Source organism: Mus caroli, unplaced genomic scaffold (genome assembly GCF_978045245.1).
Source record: "Mus caroli unplaced genomic scaffold, Mus_caroli_1 scaffold_8, whole genome shotgun sequence".
Taxonomy (NCBI): domain Eukaryota; kingdom Metazoa; phylum Chordata; class Mammalia; order Rodentia; family Muridae; genus Mus; species Mus caroli.
Genome location: NW_028227263.1, coordinates 101836643 through 101859818, shown reverse-complemented (window position 1 = coordinate 101859818; position 23176 = coordinate 101836643). Strand labels below are relative to the sequence as shown.

The following is a 23176-nucleotide window of genomic DNA, read 5'->3' as shown; positions in this document are numbered from 1 at the left end:
CCTGGAGGTGCTCTGTGTTTCCTAGGACAGAAACCCAAGGCTGTAGTGTGCTGTGGCTTCCCTCAAGGTTACCCAGCACGTCATAGGACCAAGGCTGGTGCCAGGTGGCCTGCCTGTGACACCCCCACAACTTCTGGTGTGCAGGTATTGCCTGAGGCCACTGGTCCTGTGTCTTTTGTTTTTATCCCTTAAAACGGGGTCCCTCTTTGTAGTGTTGGCTGTCCTGGAACTCACTACGTAGACAAGCCTGGCCTTGAATTCACAGAGCTCCTCCTGTCTCTGCTTCCCAAGTGCTGGGATTAAAGCTGTGTGTGTGTGGGGGGGGGTGTCACCACATCTGGCAAGACTGCCTCATCTAGAGAAGGAAGGTGATATTGGAGCAAACAGCATCACCCTAAGCTCCAGGAAAATGTTTTTGGAGTCTTCTGGGCCTGAGAGACATTTTGGGGAGCAGGAGAGGTTACAATCACTAACAAGAGTTCAAGGTGTTTGACTGGCATTAACTTATTAAAGCCTGATCATCGGTGCCTAGTGTTGAGTTATTTTTCATAACGATATCACCTGCTTTAGTCATATGAACTCTTGCTTAAGACCTGAGGGTGAAGCATCTTAGAGAGGCTGCCAGGAGAATTTGGCTCCTCTGAGACACCCAAGCCATAAGCCATCAGGAAAAGGTTGTGGCAGGAGCTGCCTTCACCACCACCCATATTGCCATACAAGAGAGAGGAAGGAGGGACAGGGACAAGAGTGTGACGGTGACAAACATGGCAGAATCTCGGGGTGGGCACTTCACCCAAACATACTCACTGACTGGCACAGAAATGGAGATGGATTTGCACAGGGACCAAAGACATGGACGGACTCTATCACAGAATACAGGGAAGGGGTGCTGGGGGAAGAGGGGGAGCATGCCCTGGAGAGAAGACAGATGCCAGGCAGAAGGAAAAGCAGAGCTCAGAGAGCAGGGAGACAGGGAGGGAGGGAGGGAGACAGGGAGGGAGGGAGACAGGGAGGGAGGGAGGGAGGGAGGGAGAGAGGGAGGGAGGGAGAGAAAGAGAGACAGAGACAGAGAAAGAGAAGCAGGGAGAGAGATAAAGACAAGAGACAGAATTTCCCCCTCTTTATAGACTTCTCCCTTGATGCCCAGAGACTGGAGTTGGAGTCCCTTGGTAGGAACGGGCCATGTCAGGAAAGAATGAAAGGTCAGAGAGGTGACCCAAATGGGCACCCAGACTAGGAAGTGTCCCATCCCACCTCCAGTAAACAACCTGAGTGGGGTCTGAGTCACCCCAGCTGGGATGGCACCTTGAGGGGAACACCCTAATCCGGGGACACCCTTCCTGCCACTTTGCCATGCTATATTTAGGTTGGGGGGATGGGTGCTGAGTGACCCCCCCAAAGGCAAGTGTCAGCTTTCCTCCTAAATATAGCTCAGGGGTAGGGGAACTAGAGTCCCAGAGTGGGGACATGGCAGAGTCAAGGGCCCTGTCACCCAAGGGGCCTGTCTGCTGCAGAGACACCCTGCTTGAGGTCTCTCCAGCATCCTGCCTTTCTGAGGGGGTGTTTTCCTCGCTCTAGGGCCCTGTCTCTATGGGTGGGTTTTTTTCAATTATTTTATTTTATTTTATATTTAATATATACGAGTACACTGTAGCTGTCTGCAGACACTCCAGAAGAGGGCATCAGATCCTATTACAGATGGCTGTGAGCCACCATGTGGTTGCTGGGAATTGAACTCAGGACCTCTGGAAGAACAGTCAGTTCAATGCTCTTAACCGCTGAGCCATCTCTCCAGCCCTCTGGGTGGGTTTTTATCCCCGTGTCTTATGGTCACGGTTAGCTGTTTCGCTGGGCAGGTCACAGTTCTGAAAGCCCATCATGGTCTCCTCACTCTTAATTACCTTGAAGTGTTCTTATCCACCCCAACCAAGTCTTCCTGGTCCCCGGCCAAGAAATTCCAGGATAGAAGACTATGTGGGGGAGCCCGGACAGTCACTGTCTCCAGGCATTGAGCCTTATCACTGCACAAGCCCAGCTGGCTAATGTCTGGCTGGGAGACCCAGGAAGGGAGACAGGAGCGGAGGGTGGGAACCTGCACTAGACACCATAGCAATTCCCGGGTCTGAAGGGAAGGGCTGGGGTTCTGAATACTGGGTCTAAGGGAGGAGGACTGGGGTCTGGACCCGAGTCTAAAGGAGGAGGGCTGGCGCCTGGACCCCTGGGTCTGAGAGAGGAGGGGCGGGGTGTGGACCCCAGTGTCTGATGGAGGAGGGTTACAGCCTAGACTTCTGGAGCTGAAGTGGTCGAGGCCAAGCTTCCAAGGTGCCGGGCCGCGCGTGCTAGGCGGGATCCGCCGCCCCTCCTCCGCCGTCGGGCGCCGCCCCGCCTCCTCCCAGACCCAGGCCCTCCCAAGCGCAAACGGCGAGCAGCCGGCGAGCAGCGGGCGTCCGAGCTGCCAGCGAGCCGGAGGAGGAGCCGCAGAGGCGCCAGGGGCAGCCGGGGAGCAGAGAAGGGCGCCCCAGGTAAGAGCTCCGCGCCTCCTCTGGCAGACTACACGGTTCGGGTCGCCCGGCCCCCGGGTAGGGAGGGACGGGGGCGGGGCCGACAGGGGCGGGGTTTGGCGGAGGAAACTGAGGCAGGACGGAAGTCTCCCAGAGGTGGAGCGGGTCCCCTCCACCTAACTCAGGAATAGGGATCCCCAGCCCCATTTTCCTGGATGTGGGAAGCAGGGAATCTCCATTTATGAACACCTTGGAGGAGGGGCCGCAGCCCTAGAACCTGTGGGTCTGAGGGAGGAGGCGTCTGGAGTCCAAGAAACTTAGTTTGCAGGAGGAGGCATCTGGGGAACCAGGTCACCTTCGCTGAGGGAAGATGGTTCAGGGGCCTTGGGCCCCTGGGTCTGAGGAAGGAGAGGCAGCTGTGGACCTGAACAAAGTCTGAGGGAGGAGGCAGCGGGCACCCGCACTCCCTGTAATGGTGTGGTAAACTTCTGCCCCTGATCACACTCAACACTTCCCATTCCCCCACCTCGGAGCCTGGCCAGCCAGACACTCCAGGTATGCGCAGTCGGAGTCTTGGGCGGGCCCTGGCCTGTCCTGCGAGGAGCGAACATTCCAGGAAGCAGCCTCAGGGACCCAGAGCGTGGGCCGGCGGGGACCCGGGTGTCCAGGCCAGCCCCACCCCCGCCGCGTTTAGTGGAGGACGGGAGGAGGGGATGTAATCTCTTCCAGTTGCCTCACCTGCCCCTCCTCTCTGCTCCCCGCCCCCCCATCTGCTTCCCATCCCTCCAAAGCTGTCACCTGCACAGGGAAGGGGGGCCCTCTGGAGGTGGGCGGGGCATCTACTCCAGGGTACCCTAGGCTTTCAAAGACTCTGGAAAGGGTGGCATTTTTTGGGGGAGAGAGGTCGCGCCCTTCCCCCATCTGCCTATGTAACTGGTTTCCTTCCTCCCGCAGGTGGTTGCCCCTCCCTCTCCTGAGATGTCAGGTGGGAGACTACCTGTATCCTACACAGGGGCCCCACACAGCCTGGGGGCCCCCAGTCCCAGAGTGAGGAGGTGGAGGTGCTGTTGACAGGTCTGGTATTCATTCACCTGCTGCTTTTCAGTCCTGGCCCGGCTTCTAGAATGTTCTAGTCTCTCCATATCCCTCCCAGCATCTCCCAGCAGCCAAGTCAGTCTCACACTCAGGGAAAACGAGAACGACAGGATCCGAAGGGCTCCTCCAGGTTATAGGAACACGAGGGCCAAGTGGCACTGCACGGAATTCAGATCTTACCCATGCCACTTCTTGGCTGTGTGACCCGGTAGAAAGCATTTCTCCTTGGGTTTGACCGTCCAGCCCTGGCTGGCGTGGAACTCATGCAAACCGGACAGGCCTCCAACTTGTGGCCATCTTCCTGCCTCTGCCTCCTGGTTGCCGAGGTTACAGGTGTGCATCACCACACCCAGTTTTGCCTTTTTGTTTAGACTAACTGGATACTTATTATTAACCTAAAAGTTAAACAATCCCCAGGTTCTAGAGCATAAGGTACTCCTAAGGTCCTCCCACAGTCTGCCACGCGACATCTGCCCTCGGGTGGGGCAGGAGGAGGGGTCCCTGACTTAGGATCCCGTTACTCGGGTGTCTTTCTTCTCTAACCACGGCCTCTTTCTCTTCAGGTGTGCAAGCCATGCTCCCTCGCCACTCCTGTTCTCTCCTCCTTTTCCTCTTCCTCCTCCCCAGCGTCCCCATGGAGCCCCACCCCCCATCCTCCACCCTGCCCCCATTTCTGGCCCCTGAGTGGGACCTCTTGTCTCCCCGAGTGGCCCTGTCAAGGGGCGCCCCTGCCGGGCCCCCTCTCCTCTTCCTGCTGGAGGCCGGGGCCTATGGAGAGCCGGCAGGGGCCCCAGCCAACCGCAGCCGGCGCGGGGTGAGTGAGACGGCACCCGCAAGCCGCCGGGGTGAGCTGGCAGTGTGCGACGCAGTGAGTGGCTGGGTGACCGACCGGCGGACAGCTGTGGACTTGCGTGGGCGCGAAGTGGAGGTGCTGGGCGAGGTGCCTGCGGCAGGTGGCAGTCCCCTGCGTCAGTACTTCTTCGAGACGCGCTGCAAGGCCGAAAGCGCTGGGGAAGGTGGCCCAGGTGTGGGCGGAGGGGGTTGTCGCGGCGTGGATCGGAGGCACTGGCTCTCAGAATGCAAGGCTAAGCAGTCCTATGTGCGGGCGTTGACTGCAGATTCCCAGGGCCGCGTAGGCTGGCGCTGGATTCGGATCGACACAGCTTGCGTCTGCACGCTCCTCAGCCGAACAGGCCGAGCCTGAGGTCCAGGCTTGGGAACTGCCCAAGTTGAGGAAAAAAAAGTTGAGGAATACAAAAAACCCAAAAGACAAAGCTGGATGCTGAAAGGACCACAGGGGTGGCCTGGCTGCTCTACCGTGCCTTATGACTGGGAACTGGAATAACCAAAGAATCAAATCTCTCTCAAATCTCAGTCCGTGTGGAATGTATGGTGAAACCAAATGAGGTTTCAAGTGATGAATAGGAGTTCTCCCGGAGGAACTTGACCTTAATAACAATAGCCGATGTTTACTAGCTCCTGTTTATCAGACCTAATATATGACTTTGGCAACCATTTTAACATCAGAGGACCCTGGCTCACCCTGGCAAAAGGGGCAAAGAAAGAACGCCTGAAAAGGGATGCATGCGCTGGAGCTTGGCCTCCATCAGTAATCTGTTTCTGGTTGCCTGGCGCACACACACAGTCCTGGGCTCAATCCTGAACATCATAAACCATGCACGGTGGTACTCATCTGCAGGTACAGGCAGGTAGATCATGGCCATCCTTAGCTACATAGGGAGGTTGAAGCCAGCCTTGTCTGTATGAGAATCTATCTTAATAAAATAAAAGGCCTGGGACTGCGTGTTGTGGTTTGTGCCTGTAATCCTAATACTTAAGAGGCTGCAGACAGATTGCCTGGAGGTCCAGGGCAGCCTGGGCTACATACTTAAACTGCTCTGTCTGGGGCGAGGGCAAATGGGTCAGATGGGAAAACAATGGAAGCAACTGGCCCCGGAACCTTAAGGATGGGATCAGGGAAAGGCCTAGGTTCACCAGAGAAGTCTGACCTGGCCAAGGCACACAAGCATGGCCCAGGAATACAAGCATCCTGCTTTGAGCAGTGAACCCGACCACCCAGGGAGTGCAAGCCAGCATGGATACCTCCCATCCAGCATGGCCCGAGTCTTTTTGTGTTCAGCTCTGATTTGGAGACAGAGTCTCCTCATGCAACTCATTGAAGGGTAGACTTTGAACTTTTTCCTTTTTTCCAAGACAGATTTCTCTGTGTATCCTTGGCTGTCCTGGAACTCACTCTGTAGACCAGGCTGGCCTCGACTCCCTAATGCTGGCATTAAAGGCATACATCACCACTGTGTGGCTCCGCCTTGAATTTATCTTCTGCTTTTGCCTCCCAAGTGCTGGCATTAAAATGTATTATGCAGTCAGTGCTGGGGATGGAATTCAGCTTCCTGCGTGCTGGGCTGGAGCTCCCTCATCTGAACCACACCCCACCCCCACCCCCACCTTTCCAATGCTTTGGGACACATTCTCACCAAGCTCAGGCTGGCTTAAAACTGGACCATTGCTGAGGATGACCTTAAACTTTTCTCTTTTTAAAAAAGTCTTCAATTTTATGTGTATTGAGTGTTTTTGCCTGCATGTACGGGTGGGGGGATCTTCATGCATGGGTGTCTGCAGCCCCTACAAAAATATTGAGCTCCCTTGGGCCTGGAGTTAAAGATGGTCGTGAGACACCAGGTGGGGGCTGGGAACTGCTGACCCATTTTCTCCAACCTTAATCTCTTGAGTGCTGGGATCACAGGTGTGTGCGATCCCACCTGGGAGACCGGCTCTCGAGAGTAGATCAGGCTGGACTCATGACTCCCAAGCATCAGCCTCCTTAGTGTTGGAGAAACAGGCATATGTCACCCCAGGAGAGTGTGTAAAAGCCAGCTTCTCCCACCCTGCGTGAGCCTGGACCGCTTGCCAGGCAGAATCCACCCCTGATGCTCCCAGGGTGGCCCTCTTCCCACCCTCTAGCCACCTCCCACTCTCTCTGACTTCCCAACTCTTTTCTGAGTGAGGAGCCCATGCCCCCTCCCCTCCCCCATTTTTCTAAGTGCTTCCTGGTGTATTTCTTTTCCTCAGTCTCCCCAGCCCCCCATACCCAGGTGGAAGTTTTCAACCAAATGAAAGGCAGGCAGGACTGGGGACGCTCAGCCTTCATGGAAAAGAGCTGTCTGGAAACTGTTACCCGGAGGTGGGCAGGCCTGGCAATGAGAGAGCCAGGGACCCTCTGGGAAAGGGGCGTTTAGTTCCTGTCAGCCTGTCTCTGTGTCTGCTGTATTCCCTCACCTCACCTCCTGTTTCCTTTCTCCTCTGTTGGGAGTCTCCACCCTTCCCTACTTTTCTGTTTCCTCTCCGATCCTCCTCTCTAAAAGTCCTAGTTGGGGGTTCCCCTAGCCCTCCACACGCCATTGGCTGGGTTCAGAGTGGGCAGGTTCTGTTACCAGGGGCAACGGTCACAACAAGCCGGTTTCTTGGCTTCCCAGAGAAGGTGAGGACCATGGCAGGTCGGACCCTAGCTCTTCGATATGGGCCCCCTTGGTCCCCCATTTCTGAAACTGAGGTACTTGGAACCTGGCCCAACTGGCATCTCACCAGCAGCGGGGTTGCCCACCACTGGATCCCACCGGAGTCCTTTCCTCTGCCTACTCTCCAGGTGAGAGGGTGGAGGGTGAGATAGGGAAAGGGGGCAGTTCATTTAGGTTCCTGTCTGAAGGTGGAGGGGTCTGGAAGCCTGGATACCAGGAGTTGGAGGAAGGAAAGGAGATGGTTTCCTGGGTCTTTTGGCTGATCTACGCGCCTTCTCCTCAGTCTATGGTCAAGGCACCCCTGCCTGCAGTCTCGAAGCAGGACTCACACATCTGGGCTTTCGACAAAGTCATCAGCAGATGGGAAACCACCTCACACTCCGCATACACCCCCAAGACACACGGTGGCCCCTGTGCTCAGCCCAAGGCACCAGAGCATGAGGACCCCAGGCGGACACTTGGCATCAAGTCTTTGGCAGAAAGGGTAGGGTTCTGGGATCCAGAAATCTGGGGGTGAGAAGGTTGGACATTGGAGCCCCTGCTCCCTTGAATCTTTGGGCTCCCTTCTTGTAGCTAAGAAGACATGAGGGACGGGGTGTCCCCCTGAACACAAAATGCCAGATCAGCGAGACGAAGGCACAGTACAAGGGCTGGCCAGATGTGGATCAGAGTGCCCCCCTCTTTGCGGAGCCCCAGCCCCCAGAGCTCGCTGACCACCATCGTGGGGGACCTTCTCAGGTAGAGCCAGCTACACCCGCACCGTGGTGGGAAGGTACACGGGCACCGCAGGAAGGAGCTTGGGCTGTCTAGGTTAGGGTGGAGACAGCCTCTGGGCTGGAGGAAGCTTGCATTCTACCGGGTATGGTATGGAAGTGGGGGTCAGGGTACTGAGTCTTGAACTGTGGGGAGAGAGAGAGCTGGAAGGTCCGGAAGTTGCCTCTTGGGGCTGTGGGCTGCTGGTGCAGTGAGCTAAGCTAGTTAGGTACTTGCTCCCCAGAGCTGCACTACAATACTCTGAGACGTTTGGGTTAGCAGATGGTAGGTTTACTCAGCAAGAAGCCGTCAGGTGGGATTGTCATCCAAGATTACTTAATATCCAGAGTCAGGGTAACTGTTTTGACTGGGGGGGGGGGGGGACGGACTAGAAAGGAGTGTGGCTGCAGCCAGTTTGGTTTCTTGGCCACTAAGTGTTTGGACAGGGTGCAGGCACTAAGGAGGAGGTGGAGGTGGGGAAGGGCTTTGAACAGGGTACATCCACAGTCTTTCTTGCTCACTACCTTTCCTAATATTTCTCAGGCCCTCATCCCCTGGACGAGGAACCCCGAGATGGCTGGTCAACCCTTCACAGTGAACAAGATGGGCATCCTGGATCGGCTTCAACCCTATCAGAGCATTGCTGCAAGTGACTTCACAAGGTGAGCCTGTGCCCAGCAGGCGCTGGTGAGTAAACCCCTCTCCTTGGGAGTTCCAGCTGTGTATGCAGAAACCACAGAACTGACCCAAGCTGAACTCTTCAGCTCCTCAGAGCCTCTTCCAAGGCAGCAACAAACCAGTTCTAGACCCTTGAGTCCCCTGGAATCTGAACTCTGCTGCACTTGGACCTCCTCACCTGCTGCCCCGCCCACAGGAACGTGTCTGGATATCCCCACCAGAAACCGGTGATTGGCCTGAGCTGGCCGAGGAAGGCATCCCACCACCCGGAGCGGGCAAGTTTACCGAGGGTGCGCCCAGCCCGGCCACGCCCATCGCAACCAGTGCGGGAGTCCTATGGACCCTTGGTGCACCCGCTCTGTGGAATGGACCGATTTTGCCCAGTACATGCACCGTGGGGCGGCCCCCATCAGAAGCCAGTGCTGGGCCTCTACAGTGTACCCAAGGCCTACTGCACTGAGAATTCCCGCTATGGGAGTGCCAGGGCAGAGCTGCTGTGAGCCCGTGAAGCCCACCCACCACGCAAACTCCATCATTGGACTTGTGGGCGGGACAACCCAGACACACCCCTTACTTCCAGAGTTCCTCCAGGCGGAATTTACTGATCAAGAAGTTTTATAGCTGAAGCCACACCTATTTTTGGACCCAATCCAGGCATCCTGATTAGGGGCTGGGAGACAGGTGGTGCTCCACCTCTGGTTGGATTGAAAGCAAATTTGGAGGCCCACTCGTCAGAACCTAGGGTTGAAGCTGTGCCCTCCTATTTAGTTGTACCCAACCATCAGAGTGGGTCTGATGGACGTTTACTCCAGCGATCTGGGGGTTCAGCGAGCAGCCTGCAGTGGCCTCCCCTTTACCTTGTTTCCCGTGCTTCCAATGTCAGCTAAGCCCAGACACCTGGGCCGAGTGTGAGGCCAGTTCACTGGGACAACTGGAGCTAGTCCCTGGCTCCCCTGACCTTGTCTGTGTCTCGCCCCCAGAGATTAGTGTCAGGTTACCCAAGCCTGTAGCCACCACTTAGTGGCCTTGCCACCCCCACAACCCGCAGGTATAAAGCCAGGTGCCCAAGGTAGGGAAGGTATCAAGAATGGAGAGGCTTCAGGTAAGATGGTAGGGTCCAGGGTTCTTCCCAGTCCCACCAAACCCATGGATGGACAGCCTTGTGACCTGGGGTTGGAGGAGGGAGAGGAGGAGGTCTCCTAGCTGGTGGACTTCAAACAGGAGAGAAACAGATTTGGCCGGTGATGGGTCTTGAAGGACAGTTTCTGTTTTATTCTGAGTGGGTGCAGAACCTGGGATGGAAAAACCAGGTCAGGGGTAGAGTGAGACACTGGCTATGTCCCAGGGGCTGCTGCTGTGGCTGCTGCTGAGCCCATGTGTGGTGTGGGCCTCCAGGGGCCCCCTTCGGCCACTGTGCCGGCCTGTCAACGCAACCCTGGCCGCAGAGAATGAGTTCTGTCCAGTCTGCATCACCTTCACCACCAGCATCTGTGCCGGCTACTGTCCTAGCATGGTGAGCTGACCAAATGGGGTGGGGTACAGCGAGACGGCTCCTGGGCAGGGACCATAGCTACTGTGGGGGTCTGAAGGGCCAGGTGGGCATTCCACCTAGAACAGGGCCGGGGCAGGGACACTCAGAAGAGGGCTTTTTCCACTCCGCACTCAGGTCCGAGTACTGCCGGCTGCCTTGCCTCCTGTGCCTCAGCCAGTGTGCACCTACCGGGAGCTGCGCTTCGCATCTGTCCACCTCCCTGGCTGCCCACCCGGTGTAGACCCCATAGTCTCCTTTCCTGTAGCCCTCAGCTGCCGCTGTGGGCCCTGCCGGCTCAGTAGCTCTGACTGTGGGGGTCCCAGGACTCAACCAATGGCCTGTGACCTCCCCCACCTCCCTGGCCTCCTTCTCCTCTGAGGCCCACCCCTTCACTACCAGCAGGTGTTCTAACCACCCCTCCCCCTCTCCCTCCCAATAAAGGCTTTCCAACTGCGCTCCAATGTCCTTTCGTAGGCTCTGAGGACACAGCAGAGGTCCAGTTTTCAATAATTTTATATAAAGTCACAGTGTTAGAACTTGTAGAAAATGGGGTGGGAAGGGCTGGGGTGCCAGGTCAGCTCAGGAGGTGTCCATTGTTTCGCCTTCTGCAGAGAGAGGGAGCCAGGGTGAGTGAGCCGGGCACTCCCGCGCAGCCCTCTCCCACAGCGCGAGCCGGGCAGCCGGGGGATACTCACTGAGCTCATTGAAGAGGAAGGCGTCTTGGTACTCCTTCATATACTGTGTGGAGCGGGATTCATCCAGGAAGAGGGAGTATACACGCTTAATGTCATCGACCTGCACCTCGGTGCCCTGAGAGCCGGTGGGACTCAGATCAGATCAGCAGGGGCCACCCCACCCCCAGCTTTTTCCTCAAAAATAGCTGGGTTCTTAGTCCCCACTCAGTACCCATGGCCCACGGGCCACCCCAGGGCCATCCCTCATTCCTCCAGGCTAATCTGCTGGCTGACCTTTCGTTTCCGGCACACCAGGCTGGCCGCCGTGATGAGCTGGATGGCGTAGCGCAGGGAGGTCTCGAGCCCAATGCGGGTCAGCACTGTGTAGGCATCCTCGCTCATCTCCACGTCTTCCTCCTCACAGCTGTGGGCAGGCAGGAACGGCGTATTACCCCACCCATTCCATAGTACAAACGGACACTGGGGTCTCACAACCACAGATGACGAGGCTAAAAGCCAAGGCACAGGGAGGGCCTCCCCACCACCAGCTCCCCACTGCTGAGGCCTGGGTGAAGGCCGCACCGGATGCGCAGAATCTGCTTGGTATCCTTCTCACTGTACGGTGACGTTGACACAATGAGCAAGCGGTCCAGCAGGTCGATGGGGATGCCGTGGGGACTCTGGTAGCTGGTGCCTCGGATCCTGGGGGTCAGGGAAGACTGTTAGTGGATGTTTCAGGAAAACATACACATCACCACAGCCCACTTGGGAACTCAGAAAGTTTGGACTCTGCCCGCACTTATATTCATGCTTGAAAGTATCACCTCCCCCACATTCACACAACAACAACAAAGATGTCATGCTAAGAACACACAGGGTGATGTGCTTGATGAAGCCCAGGAGCCACCATCAAAGGGAGTTTGGCACCCCACACTTGGGTTTGTGCGCTCTCTTAATCTGGGTCTCATGTATGTAGCTCAGGCTAGCCTAGAACTCAAACTCCTCCTGTCTCAGCCTACACAACACTAGGACTATGCAACCATAGCGACATGCCCTGTGTTCACAGCATCTTTAGGTGAATACTTGTGGGCTGTGACGATTGAGTGGCGGAGTCTGAGTGACGAATTGATCATAGCAGTTTGTAACATATTTAGTAGATAGCCCTGTGCTCAGCACAGGGTCTGCCCAGGACTGTGAGGGCCACACTGTGTGAGGGCCACATTGGAGGCAAGCCCAGCAAGACAATCCATTTACCTTGAGGCCACCCACCATCAACCCCTGGCCCAGAACGCGCTTCCCCAGAGACCTCTCAAGCTGCTCACTCACCTGGTGATCCCTCGGTTGGTGGCCATGATGAGGACAGGCGCCATGTCGCTCTCCAGGGCCCGGTTGAGGAAAGAGAAACTCTCAATGTCCAGCATGTGGACCTCGTCGATGAACAGCACCTGGAAGCCATGAGGACCCAGGTCAAGGTCCCCTCCACCCGATGCCCCAGGTCTAAACACGCCCATCTGGGCTGGCGCCACTCACCCCAGGGATGATCTCTGCCTTGCCCTCCTCTCTCCACTCAGCCACCTTGGCATTGATCTGTTCTCGGACTTCTGACTTGATCTCCCCTGTGTCTCCTACCAGAGACAGGGGGTGTCAGAGTTAGAGACTGGGTCCAGGACCAACCCAGAGAAAGAGGAACACTGGGGAGGAGGGCTCTGGGCTGCAGCAGCAGGGCAGAAAGGACAGAGATAGAGACCCAAGGGAGGACTTGAGGGCAGTGCAGGGAAGGACACACTCAGACAGAGAACGCAAGGCAAGCAGCAGGTCTGTTAAGAAAAGGGCAGAAAAGCTAGGAGTGGGCTTTGCCAAGGGGGACAAAGAAGGGTGTACCAGAGCATTCAAGGCCTTGGGGACTGCTTGGGGAAGGGCAGCTGACCTGAGAAGAGGGCCAGGAAGCCCTGAGTACGGGAGTTGATGACGTCAATCTCATGGAGGGACACAGTGTGCACCACCTCCTTGCGTTTCTGCAGCTCTCCGTCTGGGCACTGCACAAACTTGGTCTACAGGGCCAAGGGCGGGTGTGAGGGCAGCCAAGGCACAGGTCCCTCCCCGCAGCCCCACACTGGGAAGTAATGCAGCACCCGGAGCCCATGAAGATACAGAACCATCCCAGTGTGGGGTGAGGGTGAGGGAAGAGCGGAGCACCTGGGAGCCCATGGCGTCGTAGTCCCGTGCACGTGTGAAAGAGCGGCCCAGCTTGGAGATCTTGCCGGTGGCCTTGTCGATGGTGATGACGTCTCTGAAGGAACAACAGCAAAGTGTAAGGAGGGTGCCATTCCCCTCACCTCCCAGCCACTCCCGTGGTCCTGTGGCTCACCCGGCCTGGACCTTGTCCTTGGTCAGGGACTCGATCATCTTGGTACCCAGGTCGTAGATGGTCTCCATCTCTGTGGTCTTGAGGGTCAGTTTGCCCACCTTGGATCCCTGAGGGTGACACACAAGTAATGCTCAGAGGACGTCATCCCTGTGTGGCACGGCTTCAAATGGGTGTGGCACAGGTAGCTCACGGAAGGGGTGGCATTGGGAGGTGTGTCGTGTCACCATGAGCCGGGTCACAAGAGGATGGGGAGTGGGGAGGAGGTGTCAAATTTAACATGGCTAGAACCCTGGGCCCAGCACTAAACCACCAAGGCACACCCCTATGCTCTCACGTGGATTCTAAGCAGGCCAGCCCTCTACCACTGAGCTGTGCATCCTCAGAGGCTCAAGAGACCTCCTGCCTCTGCCTCCTGAGTGTCTGACCACAGAAGAAAAACAGCATTTTTGTTAATTACAAAATCAAAGCAGTAAATAAAAAGACAACTAAGCTGGGCCATGGAAATGGGTAGAGCACGCGAAACCGATCCTAATGACCTTGGGACCTACAGAGTAGGAGACCCTACTCCCACCATCTATCCTCTGACTGCACACAAAGCCCACACATATTCCCCTCCTGACACAAGCACACTTGATACCCTCGGGCCTGGCTGCGGGAGTCGGCTGTCTGTATCTGGATCCTGGCACAAAAAAGCTTTCTCCTTTTAGTCCCAGAAGGAGGCGGGGCAAAGGAGGGTAAGGGGCAGGGGGGATGGACTATCTGTACATATACTCTTTAACATTTTATTCACGAGTGTCTATGTGTCGGTTTGTCCATGTGAGCACAGGAACCCACAAAAGGCACAAGAGGGCACTAGATCCCTGAAAATGTCCTTACTGGTGTCAGGGAGCCGCCTAATGTGGATGCTAGGAACTAAACCTGGGTCCTCTTCAGAGCGGTATAGGTTCTTAACCACTGAGCCTCTAAAGAACACACACACACCTTAAAGACATTTCTTACTGGGCAGTGGTGGCGCACGCCTTTAATCTCAGCACTTGGGAGGCAGAGGCAGGCAGATTTCTAGGTTCGAGGCCAGCCTGGCCTACAGAATGAGTTCCAGGACAGCCAGGGCTACACAGAGAAACCCTGTCTTGAATCCCGACCCCCACCCCCACCCCCGCCCCCGCCAAAAACAGACATTTCTTGGGAAAAGCTTTACCCACAATATTCTTACCACATCTAAAAAAATCTAAAATTACTAATAGATTGAACTAATTTAGAACTTTACTTACAATTATTAAAATTACTGGGCAGCATACCTATGCTAAATCCATATCCATTAACAGTGAGGAATAACCTGGTTGTGGCTATAAATCCTATAATTTGAGTACTAAAAAGTGGGGGGTGGAGGACCCCCAGCCAGTATGGGCTGCCTATTAAAAAAAAAAAAAAGATTGTCTCAAAACAAACTGAGAGTGCTGGTTTGCGCCTGTAATCCCAGACCTTAGGACACCGAATGCAGCCTGGGTGTGAGATCCAACTCAAGCGCCAGAGGGTCAGGGAAGTGGCTCCAAGGAGTGCTTGCCTATCATGCTCAAGACCCAGGTCCTTCCCTAGGATCACACAACCTGGGCTTGCACTCAAGAGGTGGGGCATCAGGAACTCAAAGCCATCCTTAGTTACATAACAAGGTAAAAGCCAGTCTAGGCTACACGAGACACTGTATCCATAGAGAGAGAGAGAGAGAGAGAGACAGACAGACAGACAGAAGGAAATCCTGGTAAGAGGACTAGAGAGATGGCTTAGCAGAGAAGAGACCTTGCCGTGCAAGCATGAGGGCCTAAATTTGGACGCCAGCACCGGTGTCCCATCACCCTCACCACCACCACCATCAGGCACAGCATCATGCAGGCCTGTAAGGCAGTGCTGTTGGGGATGAAGAAAGGATCACTGGAGTCTGGCTGCCAGCCCAGTTCCAGATTCAGAAAGAGACCCTGTCTCAAAGATACAAAACACTGCAACAAAGCAGGAAACCCAACATCTAGTCTCTGCCTGTGTCAACAAATCCTCATACAACATATAGGTACACCAGGGCTGGGCAAGGGGGCTCACTCCTTCAACCTCAGCAACTCAGGAGGCAGACCCTTTCTCAAACACCACACCCCCACATACACACGGGGTGGGGGGGAGAAGAGCGCCCTCAAATAGGCAAGAGAAAGTTACGGCATGCTGCAACACCCCTCTTCCCAGGCATTTCAGTAACAGCTGAAACATCACACAAAAAAACCAACAAAACAGGTGGGTTTTAGTTTTTGAAGACGGTTTCTCTCCATAGCCCTGGCTGTCCTAGAACTCCCTTTGTACACCAGGCTAGCCTCAAACTCAGATATTCACTTGTCTCTGCTTTCCAAGTGCCAGTATTAAAACCAAGCTCAGCTCTAACACAAAATTTGAAAACCAGATCACCCACTGCCCTACAGTCCCACTCGTACAAAGCATCCAGAACCTGCAAGTCCAGAGGCAAGAAGAGATCACGTGGCTGGCGTGTTAGTATACAGGCACAATTTTCTCAAGGGACAATGGAAAGTTCTACAACCAGATAGCAGAGACGACGGCTGCGGGACTGCTGCGGAGTACATCGTCATCAAACAGCTGACATAAGAGCTTGGCGTGGAGGGCTCACACACATGGCTCGAGAAGGCCCCAGCAACTCCACAACAGAGAAACTCCCGGGGCCTCTAGACTCAGCGCATCTGCCCTGTGCACTCTCACCTCAGTGCTCAGAGAGGAGATTGCAGACCAACTGTAAAACAGGGTGGGCAAACCCACTAGACTACCTGTTCTATAAATAAATACAAAGTAAAATTACTTTTATTTACATACATGGGTGCATGTGCACAGGGGGACAACTAGTGAGAGGTTAACTCTCTTCCATCTTGTGGGTTCTGGGGGTTGAACCTAAGACCTGCAGGAAATAAAACAACTGGGCAGCTTGCTTAACACACAATGGGCCTTAGGTTTAACCCAGCATAGCAAATAGAAACAGAAACTCTGGGCTGGTGAGATGGCTCAGTAGTTAAGAGCACCCGACTGCTCTTCTGAAGGTCCAGAGTTCAAATCCCAGCAACCACATGGTGGCTCACAACCATCCGCAATGAGATCTGGCGCCCTCTTCTGGAGTGTCTGAAGACATCTACAGTGTACTTACATATAATAAATAAATAAATCTTTACAAAAAAAAAAAGAAACAGAAACTCCCTACAACCAGTACCTAATAGACACGGCTGGCTGACACCAGAAGCAGAAAACGTGGGGAGGCAGGTCACTTGGGAGGGCCTCAGAGGAGTTCTGGGGGGGGGGGGGGGGGACAGTCTGGACCCAGGTGTCCACAGTAACTCATCAGCCCCCACACTCCCTTCACTTGCTTCTCATTTCATAAGAAAATCTCCATCGGCCCCGTGACGCCCCCCTTAGTCCCTATAGCACCTTCCACTGGCCCCAGCCTTGCCTTTTGGCTGGAGGGGGTTTCGCCACGAGCCTGGGTGACATCGGTGCTGGGACACTCACCGTGCCTGTGGCTGGCCGGTCAATCTGGATCTCCACCACCTCCCCTTCAATGATCTCCGTCTCCTCCCTGTGGGACAGACAGACAGCACAGTCTGGGTCAGGCTGGTCCGGGACACCCTGCTTCTCTGACCAGGACAATGGGCAAGCAGAGTGGATCTCCTACAGGACACTCACTTGATCCGGACACCAATGGAACGGCGGAAGGCTTGCGTTAGAGCCTCAGTCTTGCTCATCTCCAGAGAAAAGATCTCACTGCCTGCAATGGCTGTGAATGGTGTGTCGGGGCCCAGTGCCTGGGCCATGCCTATGGGAACCAGAGGTCAGGCAGTTGCAGCTGCTGGCCCCAGGTACCTGACACAGTGGTGGCCCATGCTTCGAGACAACCTCTAAACCATCTATGTCTCTACCCCATTCCTGGCCCTACGAGCCATTTAGTCCCCGCATCCTGTACTCTTTTGTTTACTTAGTATGAGTCATCTTGGAGGCAGAGTGACATGGCCCCATCCCTAGGTGTATACTACTTCTGAACTGATTCCTGGCAGAACGTAGGCTCTCCCCGCCTGGTCCCACAGTCTCAGCAGAGGCGGGAGTGAGACGATGGGCGGGTCAGGAGAGTCTTAGGGGCAGCTGTGACCCTAAGTCACCAGTGGACTGCCGCAGAGAAGGCTGGCTGCCAAGCCCAGTGTCCACCCTCTCTCTCATTCCCAGAACCCCAATGAGCCAAATTAAAAATTACAAAACAATGCAGGGCGCAGCGGTGCACACCTTTGGTCCCAGCACTTGGGAGGCAGAGCCCACGAAGACTACATAAAGACCTGACTCCAAAAGCCCCAAGACAAACCAGCCTCTGCGGCTCCACATAATAGAACTAGAGATGCAGGCCACATGGGCTTCCCTATAGCAGCGTCAAGGGATGCACATGTAGGCTGCAACTCCTTCCTGCCTGATGACCGGAGCACAGCAGGGACAGAGGGACCTTAGCAGTCTGCTTGGTGACCCTAACATGGAAGATGGTGTAGAAGACAGGAGACCCCACATTAACAATCAGTGGCCCTAGACAGCCACTTCCTGATGCTTCCATGTGACTGACGGTTAAATACAGTTAGCCTGTCCCTGACTGCTAGAGGAGGGGTTCCCCGGCACAGAGGAAAACGACTGCCCCTTGAGGCCTCTTACCCATGGCAATGGCTGTCTTCCCAGTACCTGGCTGGCCTGCAATGAGGACAGCCCGCCCGGCAATCTTCCCTTCTCGGATCATCTCCAACACCACGCCAGCCGCACGCCGGGCAGCTAGCTGCCCCACCATGCCCTGGGAAGCCTGGAGGGTGGAGGGTGAGAGGACATGAAAGTGACTGTCTACAGAGCCACCACTGCAGTCCCACCACATCCTGGCACACACCCCACCTGCTGGAAAACAAAACAAAACAAAACTAAACAAAACAGTACTGGCTTTCTCTTCTTTCTGAGATGGGGGTCTCACTCTATAGGCCAGGCTGGCCTTGAACTCACAAGAGATCCGAGTGCCTCTGCCTCCTGGCAGAGGTGGGTCAGTATGGAATCAAGAGGCCCGAAGACCTGCCTGGCAGGAACAGCCCACGTGCCCAGCCCCATGGCTCTACCTGTCTTGGCTCCAGGGCATCATCCAGTCCCAGCCCCCGGATGTGGGAGTGAGCGCCTGTATGGGAGGAAGGCAAGAAGAGTTATGGCTGGTCTAGGCAATACCGTGTGGCTGCTGAGCTCAGGCTGCTCTCTTGGTCAAACGAAGGCAGGAAGATGCCAGAGCACGGTTACAGGTTACATGCGTGTCATCCAAGAGCTGGATGATGCTACCAAGGCCCCAGGCACTGGGCTCAAGAACTAACGGACCACGCTGTGGGAGGACACAGGGACTTGGCACCCAGGTGCTGCCTTGCCACATCACACTGACAAGATAGAGCTTGCGGCTCCCATTCTCCCAGTCCTGGGGCCCAGCCACAGGGATGCGGAGAGACAGGTTAGGGCCGAGCCTAGAGGCCATCCAGGAAGAGGTGAGGACAGCACCCTGGTACAGCAGCTAGTGGCTCTGCAATAAACCTCAAAGGGACACAGGTACCAGGCCCACCCACCACCCCCTGCCTCCAGGACACCACACTCTTACAGTGAGCTGTGTCCCTTCTGGAAGACATGAGATTCAGCAAGCACAGGGACTGCATGAGACCTTGAGTTCTAACTCAAGCATTGAAGTGAGAGGGTGCTTCGTTTCAAAAAGGTAGAATTCATCAGCCAGACACAGGGATACGTGCTTAGCTACACGGTAAGTTCAGAGCCAGCCTATAGGAAACTGCCTGGAGAAGAAAAACAAGGCCAGGCACGGTGGTGCACAGCACTCGGAAGGCGGAGGCAAGGGGATCCCTGCAAGTTCGAAGCCAATCTGGTCTACACAGGTAGTTCTACTTAGTCTAGCTAAGTAGAAAGATCAGCATCCACCAAGGGCCTGCAGTTGGAGCCCATAGTCCTCTACTGTGTCTTAGAGGTGCTGAGTGACAGCTGAACAAGCGGGTGTGGCCTCTTGCACAGCTGGCATCCTCCTCCTCGGAGCCGCCCTGCCCACCTTGCTACAGGTGGTGAGCGAAGCTCTCTACACAGCTGCTCCGAGAGCTGGTCTCCTCAATGGGGATAGGATGACTGACTTTCCACCTCCCGAGGTCACAGGAGACTTCCAGCACCACTCCCACCACTCATGGACACCAGGAAAGAGGAAGGCCTGGTGCACCCTCAGAGAGCATGTGACCAACGCGCACTTGTGTGCCGGACACATGGTTCCAATGTTCCTCAAAGTTCCAGAAACCCCGTGGCGGCATGCTAGGCGTATGGCAGCATAGCCTGGGACTAAGGCCCCATTGCATCCTTCTCTGTCTGTCTGGGCACTCAGCAGTGGTGGCTCCCTTGGTCCTGACCCTGCTCACTCACCGATTCGCTCGATTCTTGTCACATCTCGGATCTCAGGGACTTTGGTGGTGGCTGCCTGCAGGTGAGGATGACGTGTAAGAAGGTTCCCAGTTGTCACAGTTTCATCTGCTCCCTCAAGGTCCTGCTGCCCACCAGGAGCCCCCCCACTGCACAGGCAGGCAACACAACAGCAGCCACCACCACCCATCTGGGCCATCAATCACTAATGGCAGTGATCAGCCCCACCACGGGGCCCAGGGAAACAGGCTGCGTGTCATACCCCCCAGAGCCCTGGCGTGACCTGGTGCAGAGAGGAAACCCTCCCGTCCCCATTCTGAGCTCTGTGAGGATGGCAGGGAGACTCTTAGACCAGTGCTCTGGCTCCCATTAGGCACACCTCTCTGGCCCACCTTGGACTCTATGTTTGAAGTTCAACACACTAGAGTGCTGAGCTCATTGAATAAACATATCCAAGGGCCTCCTGAAGAAGCAGCTAGCATCGTCTCCCCTCACAGGAGAGAGACATGAGTAAACACCTCCTGGAATGTTTGAGGCACTGGAATCCCCACAAAGCGAGCACACCAATGGGTACAACAGCCAAAGGCCACTCACAACCATGTGTCCGGTGACCAATGATAGGGTCTATTCAAATATGGAATATTACTCAGGCAGGAAAAAGAGCGAAGCTCTGACCCTGACACACCCAGGAAGACCACTAGAGGTGCTGAGCAAGTGGGCTCCCCACATAATAAAGACTGCACGCGGGGGCTGGAGAGAAGGGTGGAGGACTCCTGGCCGCTCTTCCTTCCATCGGACTGAGGCTAAACTGACTGTACACATGTGGTGGCTCACAGCTGACTCTAACTCTGGTTCCCGGAGATCCAATACCCTCTTCTGGCCTCCTCAGGCATAGACGTATCCAGAGGAAAAATACCCATACACAGAAAACATGGTGAACAAACCCTCACGTTGAAGGATTCTTTTTTGTTGTTGTTGTTTTGTTTTTTTTGAGACAGGGTTTCTCAGTATAGGTAGGTAGCCCTGGCTGTCCTGGAACTCACTTTGTAGACCAGGCTGGCCTTGAACTTAGAAATCCACCTGCCTTAGCCTCCCAAGTGCTGGGATTAAAGGCATGTGCCACCACTGCCCAGCTTGGGTTGAAGGGTTCTTATATGAAGTATCCAAAAGAGATGCCAGAAATACAAAGTAGACTAGTGATTGCCAAAGGCTCGGGGAGGGAGGCGTGGGGACATTAGAGGGTGCCTGCTAGGACGCACTTCTGCAGCCACTGGGGAGACTGAGTCAGGAAGAGTGCCTCGAGTCTGGAGCTAGCCCAAGGTAAAGGGTGAAAACAAGAGACTGATAAATCCAGGCGGTGGACCCTTGAACATCTTTTCCTATTTTTTATGAACCTAAGAAACCACAAAGCTAAGCGGCCCTCAACCACAGCTCAGGATGCCTCCTCCTGGAATGGAACAAGGCCTTCCAGGATAGCCCATGGCCCAGGACCATTTACTGCCTGTCTCTTGCTGTGGGAGCCTTCACTTTCCTCTCTTTGTAGGAGGCTGGGTAGACTGCAGGAGCATGAGACCCCCAAACTACTGTCACACACAGGCCCGTCGTAAGGCAAGCAAAGGCAGGCCCTTCCTCACCATGGTAACAGCAACAGAAGCCACTGACCTCCCTACAACACTCGCCTGGGCCCAACCCCAGAATCAAGGACACCAGAAGGCCACAAGATTTCCTCACTGGGAAGTCTGGGGAGCTAGTGCCAGGCCCAATATGCCTGGTATCACTTCCTGGGCTTTATTCGCTCACTGTAACATTCAACTAACTGTGCAATGGCACAGACATGTGCCCTACGTGAGGTTCTGAAAAATATAGTCTCTGGACAAGACCCCATGCTCTGAACCCGGTCTCTGTTTCACACTGTCACACTCCTGGCTCCGGACACACTTTCCTGTCTATGTGACCTGTGCTCTCAAGCACACAACACAACTTCCCACTTACTAATCTTCCCCAGAAGTCCAGGGTACCAGTCTCAGACCTCGCGGGACACTGGGATGAGACTTTGGAACTGGTCACTGACTACAATCAAGAGGCAGAGGAAGTTTCCAGAACACAGTGCGGGATGAACCACGACTCTGCCACTCCAGGCTCTGGCTGGTCATTCATTCACAGAGAAATCTGAGTGTCTACATGACTCTTCCATCAGACCCAGGATTCTTTCTGTTGTTGTTTCTCTGGGTAACCCTTGGCTGTCCTGAGACTCACAGAGATCCACCTGCCTCTGCCTCCCAAGTGCAGGGACTGGAGGCTTGCACTACCATGCCTGACATCTAGGATTCTGAATACATTGTTGCCTTCTCTACCAGCTTCTAAAGCCACAATGAAGCTCCTTCCTCAGTGATCAATACACTTCCTCCACATCCAGGAGTCCAGGTCCAGCCCTCTTCCATTAGGTCCAGGCATCCTCCCTAGCCCTCCTCTCTCTTCCCCAGTCCTCCTCCTCCTCCAAACCAGGCCTCATCCACTGTGACCTTCCCTCCGATGCAGGGATTCAGGCTCTAGCCTGCCTACCTCAAACACAAAGGTGCACACACCAGCCTGCTTCCCTCAGACTCTGGTATCCTCTCCTCCCAACACTTCCCATAGATCCATGTGTCCTCCGTAGCCCTCCTTGAGACCCAGGCGACTTCCTCAGCCCCCTTCCTTCAGATTCATACATTCTCCTCTGCTCTCTTCCTTTAGACACATGCATTCTCCTCTGTATCCATTGCTCAGACTCGGTGTCCTTCTCAGCATCCTCCCTCCGACTCGGGAGTACTCCCCAGACCTCCTCCGTCAAACCAGGCATCTTCCTTATCACTCCTCCCTCAGATACAAGAGTCCTCTCCAGCTCCCTCCTTCAGACTCCCTAAGAAGGGTCATTGTCGGTCCTCCACATGCACCCAACACTTACCACGGTTGCCATGATGCACACCAACCGCCAATGCCTCAGCGGAAACGGAAATCGGCTAGGAGCGCGATCTTTATCCTCTCTAGGCTCCCGGTCATCCAGTCATCTCTATGGCCCATAAAATATGTAAAACTCCTGTAGGGGGCGTACACTAGGCCGCGCCCAACCCGCGAGGCTAAATTGGAAAGCGGGTGTTCTGAATTTCGGGTGGGTTCCGGACGTCTCTTGCTCCTCCTCCTCCTCCTCTTACCTAGCCTCCTCCCCCTTCCTTCCCCCCCGCCCTGCAACTGCTAAGTCCGATTGCAAAATTCTGAGCACATTTTGTAGCAACCACACGTCCTCCACGATCCCTTCCCTCCCTGTCCAACCTTCCTCACCAAATTAGGCCTACAGCTGAGATTGACAGCTCTGTTCACCAATCACTTCCATGCTGCGTAGAAACAAGCCCCGCCCCCTGCAGCTCCCCAGGAGCCTCTGGCCAAGGAAACTGGATTCTATCCGCCAATAAGTAGACGCAATAGCCCCCGCCCCCCAGCCGCCGACCAATCGTGCTAGACCAGCAGGGTGGGCAGTGCCTCCTGGCGGCCACCAGGCTTCACTGCAGCTG

General features: G+C 55.2%; 4 protein-coding genes across 6 annotated transcripts; 3 read left to right on the top strand and 1 right to left on the bottom strand.

The window, feature by feature from the left end:
• The first annotated feature begins 2476 nt into the window (after window positions 1-2476).
• Window positions 2477-5322, top strand: Ntf4 (neurotrophin 4). Its single transcript, XM_021169114.2, has 3 exons — window positions 2477-2522; window positions 3456-3575; window positions 4160-5322. Exon 3 carries the CDS (start codon window positions 4171-4173, stop codon window positions 4798-4800), a length of 630 nt encoding a protein of 209 aa, XP_021024773.1. The 5' UTR covers window positions 2477-2522; window positions 3456-3575; window positions 4160-4170; the 3' UTR covers window positions 4801-5322.
• A 1764-nt stretch (window positions 5323-7086) lies between these two features.
• Window positions 7087-9853, top strand: Saxo3 (stabilizer of axonemal microtubules 3). 2 transcript variants are annotated; one of them, XM_085841754.1, is made up of 5 exons: window positions 7087-7260; window positions 7416-7616; window positions 7706-7870; window positions 8429-8547; window positions 8650-9853. In XM_085841754.1, exons 1-5 carry the CDS (start codon window positions 7105-7107, stop codon window positions 8792-8794), a joined length of 786 nt encoding a protein of 261 aa, XP_085697880.1. In that variant the 5' UTR covers window positions 7087-7104; the 3' UTR covers window positions 8795-9853. The 2 variants fall into 2 exon arrangements, with proteins under 2 accessions (XP_085697880.1, XP_021024640.1); XM_021168981.3 differs by having other exon boundaries at window positions 8760-9844.
• Window positions 9854-9883: 30 nt separating this feature from the next.
• Window positions 9884-10512, top strand: Lhb (luteinizing hormone subunit beta). The gene is made up of 2 exons (XM_021168982.3): window positions 9884-10076; window positions 10230-10512. Exons 1-2 carry the CDS (start codon window positions 9900-9902, stop codon window positions 10470-10472), a joined length of 420 nt encoding a protein of 139 aa, XP_021024641.1. The 5' UTR covers window positions 9884-9899; the 3' UTR covers window positions 10473-10512.
• Window positions 10513-10589: 77 nt separating this feature from the next.
• Ruvbl2 (RuvB like AAA ATPase 2) lies at window positions 10590-22949 on the bottom strand. 2 transcript variants are annotated; one of them, XM_021168978.1, is made up of 15 exons: window positions 22573-22949; window positions 19632-19686; window positions 18302-18357; window positions 17859-18000; window positions 16857-16986; window positions 16683-16749; window positions 13137-13243; window positions 12965-13058; window positions 12696-12819; window positions 12299-12393; window positions 12095-12213; window positions 11351-11470; window positions 11063-11192; window positions 10790-10904; window positions 10590-10699 (listed from the first exon to the last, which is right to left on the bottom strand). In XM_021168978.1, the coding sequence occupies exons 1-15, from the start codon at window positions 22582-22584 to the stop codon at window positions 10674-10676; spliced, it is 1392 nt and encodes a 463-aa protein (XP_021024637.1). In that variant the 5' UTR covers window positions 22585-22949; the 3' UTR covers window positions 10590-10673. The 2 variants fall into 2 exon arrangements, with proteins under 2 accessions (XP_021024637.1, XP_085697879.1); XM_085841753.1 differs by having other exon boundaries at window positions 10590-10904.
• Window positions 22950-23176: the final 227 nt, after the last annotated feature.